The 17,118-nt window shown below is 36.0% G+C and overlaps 1 protein-coding gene across 2 annotated transcripts in view; it reads left to right on the top strand.

Annotated features, from left to right (window-relative positions):
• LOC145511417 (uncharacterized) overlaps positions 1-17,118 on the top strand; it is a 733,827-nt gene that overhangs the window by 277,354 nt on the left and 439,355 nt on the right. For both annotated transcript variants that reach the window (XM_081504622.1, XM_081504623.1), the window contains exon 5: positions 14,407-14,512. In XM_081504622.1, coding sequence (XP_081360748.1) covers positions 14,407-14,512 — 106 coding nt within the window. The remainder of the gene's footprint in view (positions 1-14,406; positions 14,513-17,118) is intronic.

Below are 17,118 nucleotides of genomic sequence, written 5' to 3'. Positions count from 1 at the left end.
TTTCCTTTCAAGGAATAAGTGTCTTTTAATTTCATGGCTGCAGTCACCATCTGCAGTGATTTTGAAGCCCCAAAAAATAAAGTCTGACAATGTTTCCACTGTTTCCCCATCTATTTCCCATGAAGTGATGGGACCGGATGCCATGATCTTAGTTTTCTGAATGTTGAGCTTTAAGCCAACTTTTTCACTCTCCTCTTTCACTTTCATCAAGAGGCTTTTTAATTCCTCTTCACTTTCTGTCATAAGGGTGGTGTCATCTGCATATCTGAGGTTATTGATATTTCTCCCGATAATCTTGATTCCAGCTTGTGCTTCCTCCAGCCCAGCGTTTCTCATGATGTACACTGCATGTAAGTTAAATAAGCAGGGTGACAATATACAGCTTTGACGTACTCCTTTTCCTATTTGGAACCAGTCTGTTGTTCCATGTCCAGTTCTAACTGTTGCTTCCTGTCCTGAGAAGCAAAAAGCAAAAGAGAAAAGGAAAGATATATCCATTTGAATGCAGAGTTCCAAAGAATAGCAAGGAGAGATAAGAAAGCCATCCTCAGTGATCAATGCAAAGAAATAGAGGAAGACAATAGAATGGGAAAGTCTAGAGATCTCTTCAAGAAAATTAGAGATACCAAGGGAACATTTCATGCAAAGATGGGCTCAATAAAGGACAGAAAGGGTATGGACCTAACAGAAGCAGAAGATATTAAGAAGAGGTAGCAAGAATACACAGAACTGTACAAAAAAGATCTTCCCGACCCAGATAATCACGACGGTGTGATCACTCACCTATAGCCAGACATCCTGGAATGTGAAGTCAAGTGGGCCTTAGGAAGCATCACTACGAACAAAGCTAATGGAGGTGATGGAATTCCAGTTGAGCTATTTCAAATCCTGAAAGATGATGCTGTGAAAGTGCTGATCTCAATATGTCAGCAAATTTGGAAAACTCGGCAGTGGCCACAGGACTGGAAAAGGTCAGTCTTCATTCCAATCCCAAAGAAAGGCAATGCCAAAGAATGCTCAAACTACCACACAATTGCACTCATCTCACCCGCTAGTAAAGTAGTGCTCAAAATTCTCCAAGCCAGGCTTCAGCAATATGTGTAGCGTGAACTTCCATATGTTCGAGCTGGATTTAGAAAAGACAGAGGAAACAGAGATCAAATTGCCAAAATCAGCTGGATAATCGAAAAATCAAGAGAGTTCCAGAAAAAAAAACTTAATATTAGTCAGTCTCAAAAGATTATGCTAAAAGGCTAATGCTATCTCTGAAGAAATATCCAGGCTATCTAATTTCCTACTAATTTTGCACTTATGGTTTGGTTTTCAGTGTTCACCTAACAGTTGTGAATACAGAGTTCATACATGTGTGATCATTGTTTATTTTATTATCTAAATTTTATACATGTATATATTATATATATATATGTAATAAATATAATTCCCTCCCTCTGTTGCTCTTTCATTCCTTTCTTCCTTCTTTTCATTACCTTGAGGAAAAGGAAGAAGTGCTATCTCTGATCATGGCAGGCTCTTTTTAAGTCTCACTTCATGTTCCTTGCTCACTGCCTTCTCCTGATATTTTGTGAACATCACAGCTGGACTTTGAGATCATTCAGTCTGATATGCCTGGCTTGATTTCCTTCAGAATATCTCAAAGCCAACAGAACTTCCCTTTCTGTCTGTTTTTTTTTTTTTTTTTTTCAGCATGCAGTGCCTGACCTTCTTGCTCAAATTATGTTTTCTTTTCTTTCCACTTTGTAATGATGAAGCATCACCAGAAAATGGAGGAGACTGAATAATTGCTGCATAAGCTTTCTAATGCATGGGAAAATATTGAAGTCATCATTGTAAAGTGCATTGTGAATTTTAAGAAGGGGTATATGATATCTCATTCTTCCTTTAATTATCTCTAGCAAAATAGTAACATGGGTAATGAAGATTGGAATTTTGGCTACAGGCAAGATATTAATGTGAATTGATATTTTAATTTAAATACTGATTAATAAAAAAGGTATTTTAAAGGGAAATTAAGCATTTACTCAATGTAAAAAATTAATATCAGCAAGCAATTTTAAGATGTGTATTTTAATAGATGTCAAGTTAAAGTTTGATTTGAACCTGCCAGAAACATTGCTCTGCATAAAGATAATTTAAATAAATTCAACAAAATGCATTATTTTTCCATAGAAAAGCACAGGCGCAGTTAATATCATTTTATTATTTGTAAACACAAATTCTTATCATTATGTTTAAAATTTCCATTGCAAAATTTTTTTTTCTTGAAAACCTCTCTGCAGAAGATCTGATGAAGTTGTGATAAAAATAACTACTTAAATTACACAGGAAAGTGTTGAAAACTTCTCAAAATTTGAATAAGACATGTTTTATGTTTCCAATCTAGTTCTCTGACCTGTATTTTATTTTTTTTCTCTAAGGTATAGCATTTATTCTTGTATAATTCCCAAAGCTATTATCTGATTAGCTCTGTAGAAAGTAGTGTTTTTAGATTGTGATGCCTGATTTTTAGGATTTAAGATATGTGATATCAACTGGAGGAGATAAAAGAGATATGCCTTTGGGTTTAGTATTTTTCCTCTCTTTGGGAAATTTTCACTGCTGTGCATTAACCAGTGATATGCAACCAAATGTAAAGTGAAAGTCATAAGGTCTGCCGTAGTATTACAGATTTATTTGTGCTAATTATAGCATAAATGCCACATTGGTTTTCAACAATTCATTTGCTGGACAGTTCTTCAAGCAGCCTGAGAAAGCTGCACAAGACAGGTTAGACAGTGCTGAGACTCTTTAATTAAACTCTGGCTGATGTTCCAGAACATCTCTTCAGAGCCTAGGGAAATAATAATATTTATTTACAAGGCATCTCTTACCCTAAGGCTTTCAGTTCTCCTAAAAAGAAAAACTAAGCATTCTGTTGGAATTTATAGCACTTTTGTGCAAATGTGGATTTCATTGATTAACATGTTCCAGATTCCATTTTGTCTTTTTTACCCATCAAAATAATTCTTTCTATAAAAAGAAAAAATAGGACTCTTTCTGTTCCCATCTCTTATCCAAGTTCCGTTCATACGACTACATAATTACAAGTCTGATTTGGTAAACTAGAAATGCCCTTGAGAGAATTAAATTAATTTTCCCTAGTTTTTAATTGCAGGAAGGATTGCATTTCTTGCATATTTAACTATGTATATGTAACCATGAATTTTTCTTTCTCTCATCCAATTCCCAAAATGTGTTTCACAAATATTTAAAGTGGCTTATTAGAGGGCATATAATAAAGAATGGATACACTTAAAACCAGGCAAAAGATTGAGGGGGAAAAGATATGGAAAAAAATAGAGCCAAGTGTTGATATATTATGTAAAATAAATGCCCTTTAACCTTACACACGACTTCACCAAAGCATATACATACATGCCAAATAAACAAAGGAAATGATATTTGACACTGTTAGCCATTAGTGAAATAAAAATTAAAACCACAATGCAATAGCATTTCATACTCATTAAAATATCTAACAGCCAGTACCTGATATCTGTAAGGATGCGGAGAAGCTTGCAATTTCACATGCTGGTGGGAATATAAAATGTCACCAAAAAGCATTTGGCAGTTTCTTACTTTATGACCCAGAAATTCCTTTCTTGGTGTTTACTTTAGAGAAATGAGGTTATAATCACACAAAACCTGTATATGAGTGTTTATAGCAGTGCTATTTGTAATTGACAAAAATTGGAAAAATGCAAATGTCTTTCAATGAGTGAATAGATAAAACTGTGGTATATCTATACAGGGAATACCACTCAGAAATAGAGAGGAATGGACTACTGATGCATACAAAATCATGCATGTATCTCAAAGGCATCGTGCCGAGGATTTATATTTTTCACAAAAATTGGAATTTTGTAGACGTTATCTCTTTGAATATATCCTCTCCACTGTCTGCCTATTCTCTTACCCATGGGATTCCTTTTAGATGTGGGACAGAGCTTCTCTGTGGAACAAGATGTGAGAAAGAAGCCAGTCCTCAAAGGTCTGTAGTGTATGATTTCATTTAGAAGACTTTCTGGAAGAAAGCAAAACTGTAGTGATGGAGAATAGATTAGTGGCTGCTAGAGGCTGGGATGAAAGAAGGATACAATTGCAAAATGAGGCAGTGTGAGAAAGTTTCCGCATCATGAAACTGTTAAGTATCTTGATTATGGTGATGTTTACATAAATATTTATTTTAAAATACATGGATATACATACCAAAAAGTTAATTGTATTACATGATAATTTAATAAATAAAATAACAAAAAGAACATGCATTTAGAAGAACCAAGCCACAGTTTTGCCTCTGAGTTCTCCTTTGGAAAAAAAAAATATATAAAAATTGCTATAGATAAAGTCATGCTAGCTGCTCAGGGTCACATTTATTCCTGACAGAATAACATAACACATATGTCTAATATAATAAAAATGTCTTTTAATAACCTGCAGTATAAATCAGCAACAAATCAAATTGTACTGACCCATATCTTTTTTTTTTTAAACTTCTTCATACCTCTATTTGCTCTTAAAGTATAGGTGTTCTCCAGGTTGTATCTTCATCTTATTTCTTCTGGTTTAGCATCCTCTCCTGGAGAAATCTCTTTCAGTCCAGTTGCTTGATTTAAAATCTCCTTGATGAAGATGACTTCTAAATCTGTACGTGCAATCCTAATGTCTTTTTAATCTCTATTTATAGCTGTTTGTGTAATATCTTCTTTTAAATATCCCACTTGTCCAAAAAATCACTTTCCAAAAAATTTAATTAATTGCTCTTCTGAAGTGTAAGATTCCTCTGAAGTCATTAACTACTTGGTTACTAAAGCTAGAAATATTATCTTTTTAACTTCTTCCTTATACTTACTGTCTCTCAATAAATTGGTCATTAAATTTAGTTGATTCTTTAAATTCTGCATTTTTTTCCAGCACAAAAACCTAAATTAAAGCCTTAGTCATAGCTACTTTGGAATGTTACAATAGACTTCTCTATGGTCTGTCTGATTCCCACGTGTTATTTCTGTAACTCACTTTTGTACTCTTGTTAGCATTTGTTGCTTCATAAAACCTTTTTAAATATCCTCCTCTTGAATAGAAATCTTATTTTCATAGAAAATAAAATCCAAATTTCATTTGATATTCTTAACTGCCAATAATTTCAGTTCAGTTCTGTTCAGTCACTCAGTCGTGTCCAACTCTTTGCGACCCCATGAGCTGCAGCATGCCAGGCCTCCCTGTCCAACACCAACACCCGGAGCCGACCCAAACTCGTGTCCATTGAGTCGGTGAAGCCATCCAACCATCTCATCCTCTGTCGTCCCCTTCTCCTCCTGCCCTCGATCTTTCCCAGCATCACGGTCTTTTCAAATGAGTCAGCTCTTCCCATCAGGTAGCCAAAGTATTGGAGTTTCAGCTTCAACATCAGACCGTCCAATGAACACTCAGGACTGATCTCCTTCAGAATGGACTGGTTGGATCTCCTTGCAGTCCAAGGGACTCTCAAGAGTCTTCCCCAACACCACAGTTCAAAAGCATCAATTCTTGAGTGCTCAGCTTTCTTTATAGCCCAACTCTCACATCTGTACATGACCACTAGAGAAACCATAGCCTTGACTAGAAGGACCTTTGTCGGCAAAGTAATGTCTCTGCTTTTTAATATGCTGTCTAGGTTGGTCATAACTTTCCTAGGAATAAGCATCTTTTAATTTCATGGCTTATTGTGATCCACACATTCAAAGGCTTTGGCATAGTCAATAAAGCAGAAATAGATGTTTTTCTGGATCTCTCTTGCTTTTTCGATGATCCAGCGGATGTTGGCAATTTGATATCTGGTTCCTCTGCTTTTTCTAAAACCAGCTTGAACATCTGGAAGCTCACGATTTACATATTGCTGAAGCATGGCTTGGAGAATTTTGAGCATAACTTTACTAGCGTGTGAGATGAGTGCAATTGTGTGGTAGTTTGAGAGAAACCTGTATGCAGGTCAGGAAGCAACAGTTAGAACTGGACATGGAAGAACAGATTGATTCCAAATAGGAAAAGGAGTACATCAAGGCTGTATATTGTCACCCTGCTTATTTAACTTATATGCAGAGTACATCATGAGAAATGCTGGGCTGGAAGAAACACAAGCTGGAACCAAGATTGCTGGGAGAAATATCAATAACCTCAGATATGCAGATGACACCACCCTTATGGCAGAAAGTGAAGAAGAACTAAAGAGCCTCTTGATGAAAGTGAAAGAGGAGAGTGAAAAAGTTGGCTTAAAGCTCAACGTTCAGAAAACTAAGATCATGGCATCTGGTCCTATCACTTCATGGAAAATAGATGAGGAAACGGTGGAAACAGTGTCAGACTTTATTTTTTGGGGCTCCAAAATCACTGCTGATGGTGATTGCAGCCATGAAATTAAAAGATGCTTACTCCTTGGAAGGAAGGTTATGACCAACCTAGATAGCATATTTAAAAGCAGAGACATTACTTTACCAACAAAGGTCCGTCTAGTCAAGGCTATGGTTTTTCCAGTAGTCATGTATGGATGTGAGAGTTGGACGGTGAAGAAAGCTGAGCGCCGAAGAATTGATGCTTTTGAACTGTGGTGTTGGAGAAGACTCTTGAGAGTCCCTTGGACTGCAAGGAGATCCAACCAGTCCATCCTAAAGGAGATCAGTCCTGGGTGTTCATTGGAAGGACCGATGTTAAAGCTGAAACTCCAATCCTTTGGCCACCTCATGCGAAGAGTTGACTCATTGGAAAAGACCCTAATGCTGGGAAGGATTGGGGGCAGGAGGAGAAGGGGACAACAGAGGATGAGATGGTTGGATGGCATCACCGACTCGATGGACATGGGTTTGGGTAAACTCTGGGAGTTGGTGATGGACAGGGAGGCCTGGGGTACTGCGATTCATGGGGTCGCAAAGAGTCGGACACGACTGAGCGACTGAACTGAACTGAACTGAATTTCATGGCTGTAATGAATATCTGCAGTGATTTTGGAGCCCCAAAATATAAAGTCTCTCACTGTTTCCACTGTTTCCCCATCTATTTACCATGAAGTGATGGAACCAGATGCCATGAATTTAGTTTTCTGAATGTTGAGCTTTAAGCCAACTTTTTCACTCTCCTCTTTCACTTTCATCAAGAGGCTTTTTAGTTCCTCTTCACTTTCAGCCATAAGGGTGGTGTCATCTGCATATCTGAGGTTATTGATATTTCTCCCGGCCAATAATTTACATCTCCTTAATTTTTCTAATACCCTCCAGTGCTGCAAATACATCACCACTATTGTCTACTTACCATGGGCCATCTGACTGTAGTCACATTCTCAGTTTTGTTGTTTCTTGAAACCAGCCCATTTCTGATCAACTACTTCACCTTCTGTGGGAAGTGCCCAGTATATGTATGTCTCCTTGGCCTGTTAGGTTTCTGGATTCCTTCACATTTCTGCTCTTATGCCATATCTTTCTTGAAGACTTCCCCAGTTCAGCAACTTGGAATTCAACTTAGCCTCCTTTGAGTTTTTATACGATGATTAATTATTTTGCTTTGTTTTATTATGCATGCATATAATCACCACTGAGACTATAACCTTCTTAAGAGAAGCAATCATGTATTAATCACATTTTCTAGCCCTAAATCCTTTGTGGAATAAGGTGCAGCACATGTACATATACAAAGAAATAATCGTCACTTTCTTGTTAGATCTGGAACAATGCTCCTTACACATGAGATATACAATAGATGTTTCCTCTAAGAATAAATGTATGAATGAATAGCAGACAGATTAAGCACACTAGGGAGTTTTGGAAATGTTATCCCGTACATTACAATTATAGGAAGATTATCATTAGCAATAATGTGTTATTGTAAATATCATTCTGCATGATCAGGTAATGTCAACATTTATTTGTTTTGTACCTGCATTTACCACTCAAGGGCAAAGTATCTTTTCATTCTGTCATTCAGCTGCTCAAAATTCAGTGTCTGCCTTGGTATATTAATGATTGAATATGAAGTTTTATTTACTTTTTCATGTATGGCTTTTTTATTAACTGCGTTCTTTATCCAACAAAGCAGCACATATATCTGAATATATGAATATTGTACTTCTAAGTATTCCCTATGATTACGCCTCTACCTCCCATACTTTCCTCCCTTCCTTCCATCCATCCTCTTCTTTGTCCTTTTTTTCTGTTTTCCCTGCCACTCTCCCTCCTCCCTCCTATACCACATTTATCATGCCCTCCTCCTTTCCTTTCCTTTATATCATTTCTCTTTCTCTTTAACATTTCTTATTGTTTATTATCACTACATCTTGATCTGAAAATGCCACAAATGCTATGAATAGTTACTATACTGAAGGAGCTCACAGTCTAGAGTGAGCCAAGTCAATTTTTTGTTTTCTGTTTTGTTTGTTTTGTATATGTGTGTGTTTCACTATCCTTAGTTAGAATCATGTTTATTCTCACTGTGGTACAACCCACCATTCCCTGTACTCAGCCTTCACTTGACATATGCAGGAATGTCATTATGCCCTCTCTTCATTCTTGCTTTTTCCAGAATGAGCAAACTTTCCCTATCTTCATAGGAAATGTGAGCTCCACTAAATACATTTGCTGTTCTGTATTTCATTTCTTTAGTTTTTAACTTATTTTCATAACATTATGCTGTCATTGTTGTTCTGTAGCTGGTTGTTTCATATGTCCTTGTGATATGTTTCTCAAGGTTGTGTAGTTTTCATGATAGTCCTCATTGCTCCTAGCATGATGCAAAATGCTTGAGCAATTGAATTCCTAAGATATTTGAAAGAACCAATCAAGAAGAAGATGAAATGCCTTTTAGTTTGAATAAAAACTCAAGTTTTCTTAGGGATAGTCCTGATTTTTTTTAAGTAAAATTGTATACAGTAAACTCTGGAAGTATAGCATCAAATACCACTAGTGTTTATGAGTATATGATTTGGAAGTATTTTAGTCTCTTCTTTGAACTTTTCTGTATTGCACAGTTATATTTCAATGTGTGTAGTATTTTTATTGAAATAAATAAGTTAATTTTAATAAAACTTAATAGAATGTCTTATTATGTACTGAAGTATATATGCCAAAATAAAAACTATTCCTAATGGATTTTGAATTTCCAAAGAAAAACTACACATGTTTTCCCTTCCAAAGAATATTGGAGGTGATCAATATATATTGGAGACAGATATATATAGGATTCCTTGGTAAAAGACATTCCACTCTATATTTCACCCTGTTCAAGGACATTATTGTTCACTTTTTAACAATAGAGGGCAGTAGAATAATGGTTCATAAATTTATTTCTGATAAAACTAACCAGATCCTTAATTCTAACCTCTAGAAAAATGATCAAAATATTTGTAATATGTTTACCAAAGAAGAAAAGTTAATGTCATGGTTTTGCTTTTATTTTATTTGTCTAGAATAATGTTTTTTGTTTTTTTTTTCCGTGAGAGAAGATAAGGCAGTGTGGAAGTGTTCAGAATCTGGCACTCTTTCTTTGACCTTGTGTTAATTTTGTTGGACTTTGAAATTTCTACCAGAGATCTAATAAGCAATATTCATGTTGCCCATTGATCTTGTCACATAGGGTATATCTGTTCACAAGTTTAGAGAAAAAGAAAAGGAATCAGTTTAATCTAGCTACTAAGTACGGTACTTAGTATGGTAGTTGAGAAAAATAACACAATAAGTGGTTGAATTAAACCGTTTGTGTTCAAATGTGCTTTTTCATATGGGTTATGTAACAATCAACTCCTGCAAACTAAGTGTCCTCAGGTGGAAAGTGACAGAGTGCAAACTCAGGGAAATTCTGGTTAAAGAGGCATGTGCTAGTGCCATGCTGAGCCATATGGAGACTCAGCTAACAGAACAAAAGAAAAAATCAGTATTATGATCCTATCCTTATTTAGCATTTTTTATGGTTTGTTCATTGTGGATTTTTTAATATTAATTTTAGTTTTGAAACAGTCACTAAAATATTGTTTATCTTGATTCGTGTTTTCTTTTTTGGCATCTCCTTGAATTCGGTCCCTAAGATGAGTATCTCATTCCCCGCATCCTAATCATACCCCAGATAGTTACTCAAACCAAAATACTGTTGCATCACAGCAACATAAGAAAAATTGGGATGAGATGGGATGATAGAAAGAGAAATTGAAATCTCAGAAAAACTCTCATAAGTGAAATGTCCTGCTGTGGAGAATTCTTAATCTGATACACAATGAATTTGTATCGATAAATTATGTTTTCAGCATATTTGGAATGCCACTCTCTCTCCTTCAAGAACAAGTAGGCACTGCTACCTTGACCACGTGTTTCTTTATATCTATATTATAGAGTGCACTTGTAAAAGTGCAATTGGTTTAATTGCTTATTTCAGAGAGAAAAACAAACTAAAGGGGAACATATCTAAAGTGTTCACGCTCAGTTATGTCTGACTCTTTGTGATCCCATGGACTGTAGCCTGCCAGGCTCCTCTGTGCATGGAATTTTTCCAGCAAGAATACTGGAGTGGGTTGCCATTTTCTTTTCCAGGGGATCTTCCCGATCCAGGGATTGAACCCACATCTCTTGCATCTCCTGCATTGGCAGGTGGATTCTTTTACCACTGTGCCACTTGAGAAACCCAAAAACAATCCACAATTTATATCTTCCTTTAGTCTACTTCTCTCCTTTTCAGAAGATGATTCACTGTCTCAGAACGTGTTTATCCTAAGAAAACTGGCATTAGTTCTCAAAATACTAGATCTTCTGGAGAAACTCTTAACTGCCCTAACATCAAACAACTTGGTACTTTACCAAGTACAACTTGGTACTTTTTCCATATGCTTTTTAAACAGAGCAGCGTAAGAAATGGAAGAAGATAAGAGGGAAAGAAGCAAAAAGTGAGGAATTAGTTATCAATTTAAAATAGACTTGGCTAGGAATGGCAATGGACTGAATTCTACCCAATCTTGGACTTAACAGAAGTCCCTTGGTTCAATGCTTTTGAACTGTGGTGTTGGAAAAGACTCTTGAGAGTCCCTTGGACTACACAGAGATCAAACCAGTCAGTCCTAAAAGAAACCAATCCTGACTGTTCATTGGAAAGACTGATGCTGAAGCTGAAGCTCCAATAGTTTGGCCACCTGATGCGAAGAGGCGACTCATTAGAAAAGACCCTGGTGCTGGGAAAGATTGAAGGCAGAAGGAGAAGCGGACGACAGAGGATGAGATGGTTGGATGGCATCACTGACTCAATGGACATGAGTTTGAGCAAACTCCGAGAGATGGTGAAGGACAGAGAAGCCATTACTGAGTGACTGAAAAACAACAACCTTGGTTCAAATTGCATACTTTATAAAGATTATTTTTCAGTGAACTGAGAGACAAGAATTTTCTCTGCTCAAATAATTTGTGCAACTGCTGTGTCCTCTTGGAGAAGCATGTTAAAGCCTCAGAAAAGTCCTGCAGATTCTCCCTGAAGGACTAACTAAGCATTTTCCAAATGTGTTTGACACTGAAAGAAGCTTCTTTTTTAAAATATAGCACTAAGACACATGTTTCACAGTTAGTATTTTGAGAAATGCAATTTGGGGATTGTTGACCTATATTCAGAATATAGAGATCTCAATATACCTTGGCACAGGTTAAGAAATAGTAATAATTGCCAATAAAAGCAGTAACTAATGCTTGTAGAATGTCAATTTTTCCTCTGGGTCGCTGCCTGTAAAGAACAGACAACTGGTTTACTCTTCCTTCCTGTCATATTATTCTCTTCCTTTGTCAAAATATTGACAATTTAAAAATTTGCACATCACAAATTAAAAACTATATGACTTATATATTAAAATACAAATGTGCAAAATCTTAAATTTTGTGATGGATGCTTGGGCCATATGTGGGCATTTTAAAGCTAATAAAATTGCCTTCCTTGTGACCTAAATTTATGTTGTAGTGGACCACTTTCCCTCAGTTCTGAAAATTTATATCTTTGTATCATAGTTGTTGCTATGCAGTCCTTATCTTCTCTACTAGATTGATAGTTCCATGAAAGTAAGATATTTCTGTCTCAAATGCACTGATCCAATATTACTACTATATTCCCTGTGGTCCTTCTTAATACCCGATACAGTGTAGGCCTGCAGAAAGTACTTATTAATTAAGCAACTTTCTGGAACGCTGTTTCCTAATTTTTTAAACATGATGTCTTTTAGATGATGGTTTGCTTATTCATTAGATATACTAGTTGCATTTATTCAAATAGAAAACCTCAAGATGCAAAAAGATGATTCAGTAGATCTAAAAGTCAATTTTGCATTTATTAAACAAGATTTGTGTAAGAAGAGACTATCCTTTATTGTTTCCCATACCTGAGGAAGAGACCGATGTTAAAACCTAAGTATCCTTTTTTTTTGTTGTTGTTATTTGAGAATCCCATATTACAAAGGACCAAGAAAGAGATAGTCAGGCTATGTCCCAAATGGGAGAACCATCCTTTTACATGCCTCAGGGACAATTTATTTTTCTGAATCATCAGGAATATGGAGTCATAAGGTGGTTGAATATTTCAATATGTTTGTCAAACATTCAGCTTGTATGGTTAAAATATGATAATTGAGTCAACGGGATCTTCCAGTTGGTGGGACTTGGAAATTTTATCTGTAGATACCATAATTGGACCCATGAGAGGAATCAGATTCTTGCCAATGAAGTGACATAATGATTTTGAGACTTTGTATCTACAATTTTGGAGGCTATTGAGGTTTTCCTTCTTAAATTCATTATTAGCACCAAGTGTCTATCACCTTTGATGATATTTTCTCTTGATGTGAGAAAGCATAAGCCTTTTGTATAACTTCTTTTTTTCTGATAAGTGACCTTTCTTACTCAAGTTAGCTTGATTGTATGAATACATGGGCTTGGTAGGTGGCTCAGTGGTAAAGAATCCACCTGCCAATGCAGGAGACTTGGGTTCAATCCCTCAGTCAGGAAGATCCCTTGGAGGAGAAAATGTCAATGTCAACCCACTGGAGGAGGAAATGTCAACCCACTGCAGTATTTTTGCCTTGGAAATCCCATGGACAGAGGAGCCTGGTGGGCTACAGTCCATGGGGTCACAAAGAGACATGAGTGAGGGACTGAACACATATATACACATGAACGCAGACGTACATACAGACCCACACAGATACTATATATGTGTGAAGTAAACCAGTTCCCAACTCCACTCATGGGATGTTAACCTACTTTGAATGTTCATTTTTTTAAAATAATTCTCAGTCCTATTTTCAAGTGGTATTTCAGCTGGTTTAATTTATAGTTCATTAAATTTTGCTAGAAAGGAGCAAGAGAGTCATTATAAACTGACTCATAACTATATTGACCCAATATCTAACAACATTGACCTCCTTGCAGTGTAAATTTAATTAAAATAGCATTAGACAGAACAAAATTAACTTCAGACAATAAACAAAACAAATGGCTTTAATAAATACAGTTACCTATTACTATTGTTTTGCATCAGTAAAAGACTTTCATCAATATCTTTTGGAAGATAATTGCCTATAAATTAAAGTGTAAAATATTTCCTCATGAACTTTTAATGTTTCCTTATCTTCGGAATAAGAGTTGTATTTCTTTAAAAATTTTTATTTAAAGGCTGAACTTCTTGGCCTTATGTATAAAAGATATTTTAATTAAATAAATCTACATAAGAGATGAATAAAAATAGACCAAAAAACTTTAGAAGATTTGAATTAAATTTCTTAAATTTGAAAAAGACAGAAAACTTTTTAAACTTTCTAACAAGGGAAAATAAAAATAAGTGTCATTAGCATAGAAAGTGTGTGTGGGTATAATCATTGGGTATAAAATACATATATTTAAAAACTCAGCTCATTTATGCTCCCTAAGGGTGACACTAGAGCAGTTTGACATAGCTGCCACATTATATCAACAAATGAATATAGCAAGAATTTAAGAGAAAAGTAGTATAATAAAAGCTTCTAATGTTGACAGATTTAGATTTCTTCATCTTGATTATAGGATTTAGCCCATTGAAGGCTATTGTATATGCCATAGTCCTTTTATTTCATAAGCATTTCTGGAAAAAATATTTAAAACATGTATAAGATCACTTCTTGGTTTGAGCATTTCAGTGCTCTTGCTATTGCATAGGCTTTTGTTGGTTTATTTTAGTTTTATATAGATAATTACATATCCGAATGCAGAAAGGTAGGCAATTTGGCCATTTGGTTGTAACTATTATAGAAGTGAACTAAATTGCACTTTTCAGGACAGAATAAAAAAATCTTAGAGGAAAAGTAGCCTGTTAAGTGTCTTAAAACTGCTCTTTTCACAGTGATTTTGGACCAACTACAAATAGAGATGAGTCATTATCTGAAGCTCAAGAGGTCATGGAAGAATTCCAGATACCCTTTCACAGTACACACTCAGAACACCCCAAGGTAAGGAAAATATTAAATTTGGAAACATATTAGTAATATTAAAATAATTCCTTAACTATGTAGTTTAAAACAGAAGTTACAGTACTAATAATTACACAGCATTCCAAAATTAAAGGTTCCAATAGGGTGAGCATTGGAGTAAGAAATCTCTCTAGGAGAGGTTGGACCAGTGATAGAAACATCCCAGTGTTAAGAGAAGTAACACTGTCTTCCATAGGGAATTATGTCTGTTTTAACCACTGAAAATCCAATGTTTATCATGGTGACTAGCACAGAGTAAGCACTCAAAAAATGTTTGGCTTTTGACACTACTAACCTGCCAAAGTAAAATGGGATCAGGGCTAATGATCTCATGCATCCTCCTCCATGATATTTTGGTCATGTTCCACATTTGCCAGTAGTTATTTGCCAGTAACACAGTGGTTGACAAGGTATAAAAGGAAAAGGCTGGATCTGGAGTCTGGACCTAGATAAACTGGAGGAGGGAATAGTTAAAAGGCCTTCAATTTCCAAGTGTAATTCTTTGTCCAAAAGACTGGGCTTCTGTTGTTTTCTTCCCTTTAGTTGAGAAATAGAGCCCTGAATAACCTTAAATTCCTCATTGAAAAGAAAAAGAATGATGATTATTATAAGAATGATACTAATGCACAGTGTATAGAATGAGTTCCTAAATCAGGTGGTATGACATACAAACATCTTTCTGTATTTGAATAGCTTTTTAGGCTTTGCTTCTTACTCCACCTCCTGGGGAAGAGTACTTAGGGCAGATATGAATAACATTTTGAAAATCTTACCAAAGTTACTGATCTTCTAGAGTTACTACTTTGCAAGCTTCTCAATTGCTTTTAGGGAGACAGCAATGGCAATGCACTCCAGTACTCTTGCCTGGAAAATCTCATGGATGGAGGAGCCTGGAAGGCTGCAGTCCATGGGGTTGCTAAGAGTCAGACATGACTGAGCAACTTCACTTTGAGTTTTCACTTTCATGCATTGGAGAAGGAAATGGCAACCCACTCCAGTGTTCTTGCCTGGAGAATCCCAGGGACTGAGGAGCCTGGTGGGCTGCCATCTATGGGATCACATAGAGTCGGACACGACTGAAGCGACTTAGCAGCAGCAGCAATTGCTTTTAGGCGGGAGGAGAAGGGGACGACAGAGGATGAGATGGTTGGATGGCAACACCAACTCCATGGACATGAGTTTAAGTAAGCCTTGGGAGTTGGTGATGGACAGGGAAGCCTGGCCATCCATGGGGTCACAAAGTATAGAACTCGACTGAGCAACTGAACTGAACTGAACTGAACAACTGCTTGTAATTACTTTTTAGTGACTGTTTTAAAATATCTTATTAAATTAAAAAACCAGAATGTAACTATTTCTCAGTATGTGTAATTCAGATGCTTATTATTGAAAATATGCTTTATAATGTGTAACACACAATAATTATATTTCCTATGTTCATTCTATAATCATTTCATAGAAAATTTTTGTATATAAATTAACTTATTTGTATGTAAATTTAAAAATAAAATTAATGTAAAAAGTAATGTGCATGTCACCAAGAATGAGATGTTCTTAGCTGTTAACAGAAAGTAAAACCACATGGAAAACAATTTTTTCTTCATTTAGAAATATATAGTATATTACTCCCTTAGCAAGATATGTATTTTTCTTCCATGAGTTTCCAAGTCACGTTAGCTGTTTTACCTCATTGATTTGTTTTGAGGTTTAGTAAGTTGAGAACAATAGTAGGCACAGAATTTGCTTTTTAATAAATTTTATCACTTTGACTATTGAATTTGTACTTCATCAGAAAATGGAAACACTTGGTATTCAGCTCTCCCTTATAGTTTAACAAAGCTCAGACTCTGGCGGTATTTGTATTTTTGATTCTAGTGTGGATTTCTTATGACCATTAAAAAGTCTACAGTATATGAAGTGGTTTGAGATATTGTATAGCAGATTTCTTTTTGTTTTAAATTTGAATGAACCTATACAAAAATCTTGAAATACTTTCTAAATTGAGCTCATATTTTTTTCTTTATGAGGACTCTGCTGAGCCTTCCCATTGGCCCTACATCTGTATTGACTTCCTAGGGCTGCCGTAACAAATTACACAAACTGTATGGCCCCAAACAACAGAAATTTATTCTTTCACAGTTCAGGAGTATAGAAGTCTGAAATCAAGATGTCAGCAGGATTAGCTCCTTCCAAAGCCATTGAAAATCTGTTATGTTCCTCTCGCCTAGCTTCTGGTGGAAAAAAAAAAAAAAAGTGAAAGTGTTAGGCACTCAGTTGTGTCCAGCTTTTTTGACCCTATGGGCTGTAGCCCACCAGACTCCTCTGCCCATGGAATTCTACAAGAAAGGATACTGGAGTGGGCTCTCATTCCCTTCTCCAGGGTATCTTCCCGACTCAGGGATCAAATCTGGGTCTCTTGCTTTGCAGGCAGACTCTTTACCATATGAGCTACCAGAGAAACTAGCTTCTGGTGGTTGGTTGCCAGTAATCCTCAGCATTGCTTGGCTTGTAACTGCATTACTCTGATCCCTGCCTCTCTAATGCCCTTCTTCCCCGTGCATTTCTCTGTGTGTTCTCTATTCTCT

This window comes from Giraffa tippelskirchi, chromosome 6 (genome assembly GCF_054371585.1).
Source record: "Giraffa tippelskirchi isolate mGirTip1 chromosome 6, T2T-mGirTip1v1.2.pri, whole genome shotgun sequence".
NCBI lineage: Eukaryota > Metazoa > Chordata > Mammalia > Artiodactyla > Giraffidae > Giraffa > Giraffa tippelskirchi.
The sequence above is the reverse complement of the archived record's forward strand: the minus strand, read 5'-3'. Positions and strand labels throughout refer to the sequence as shown.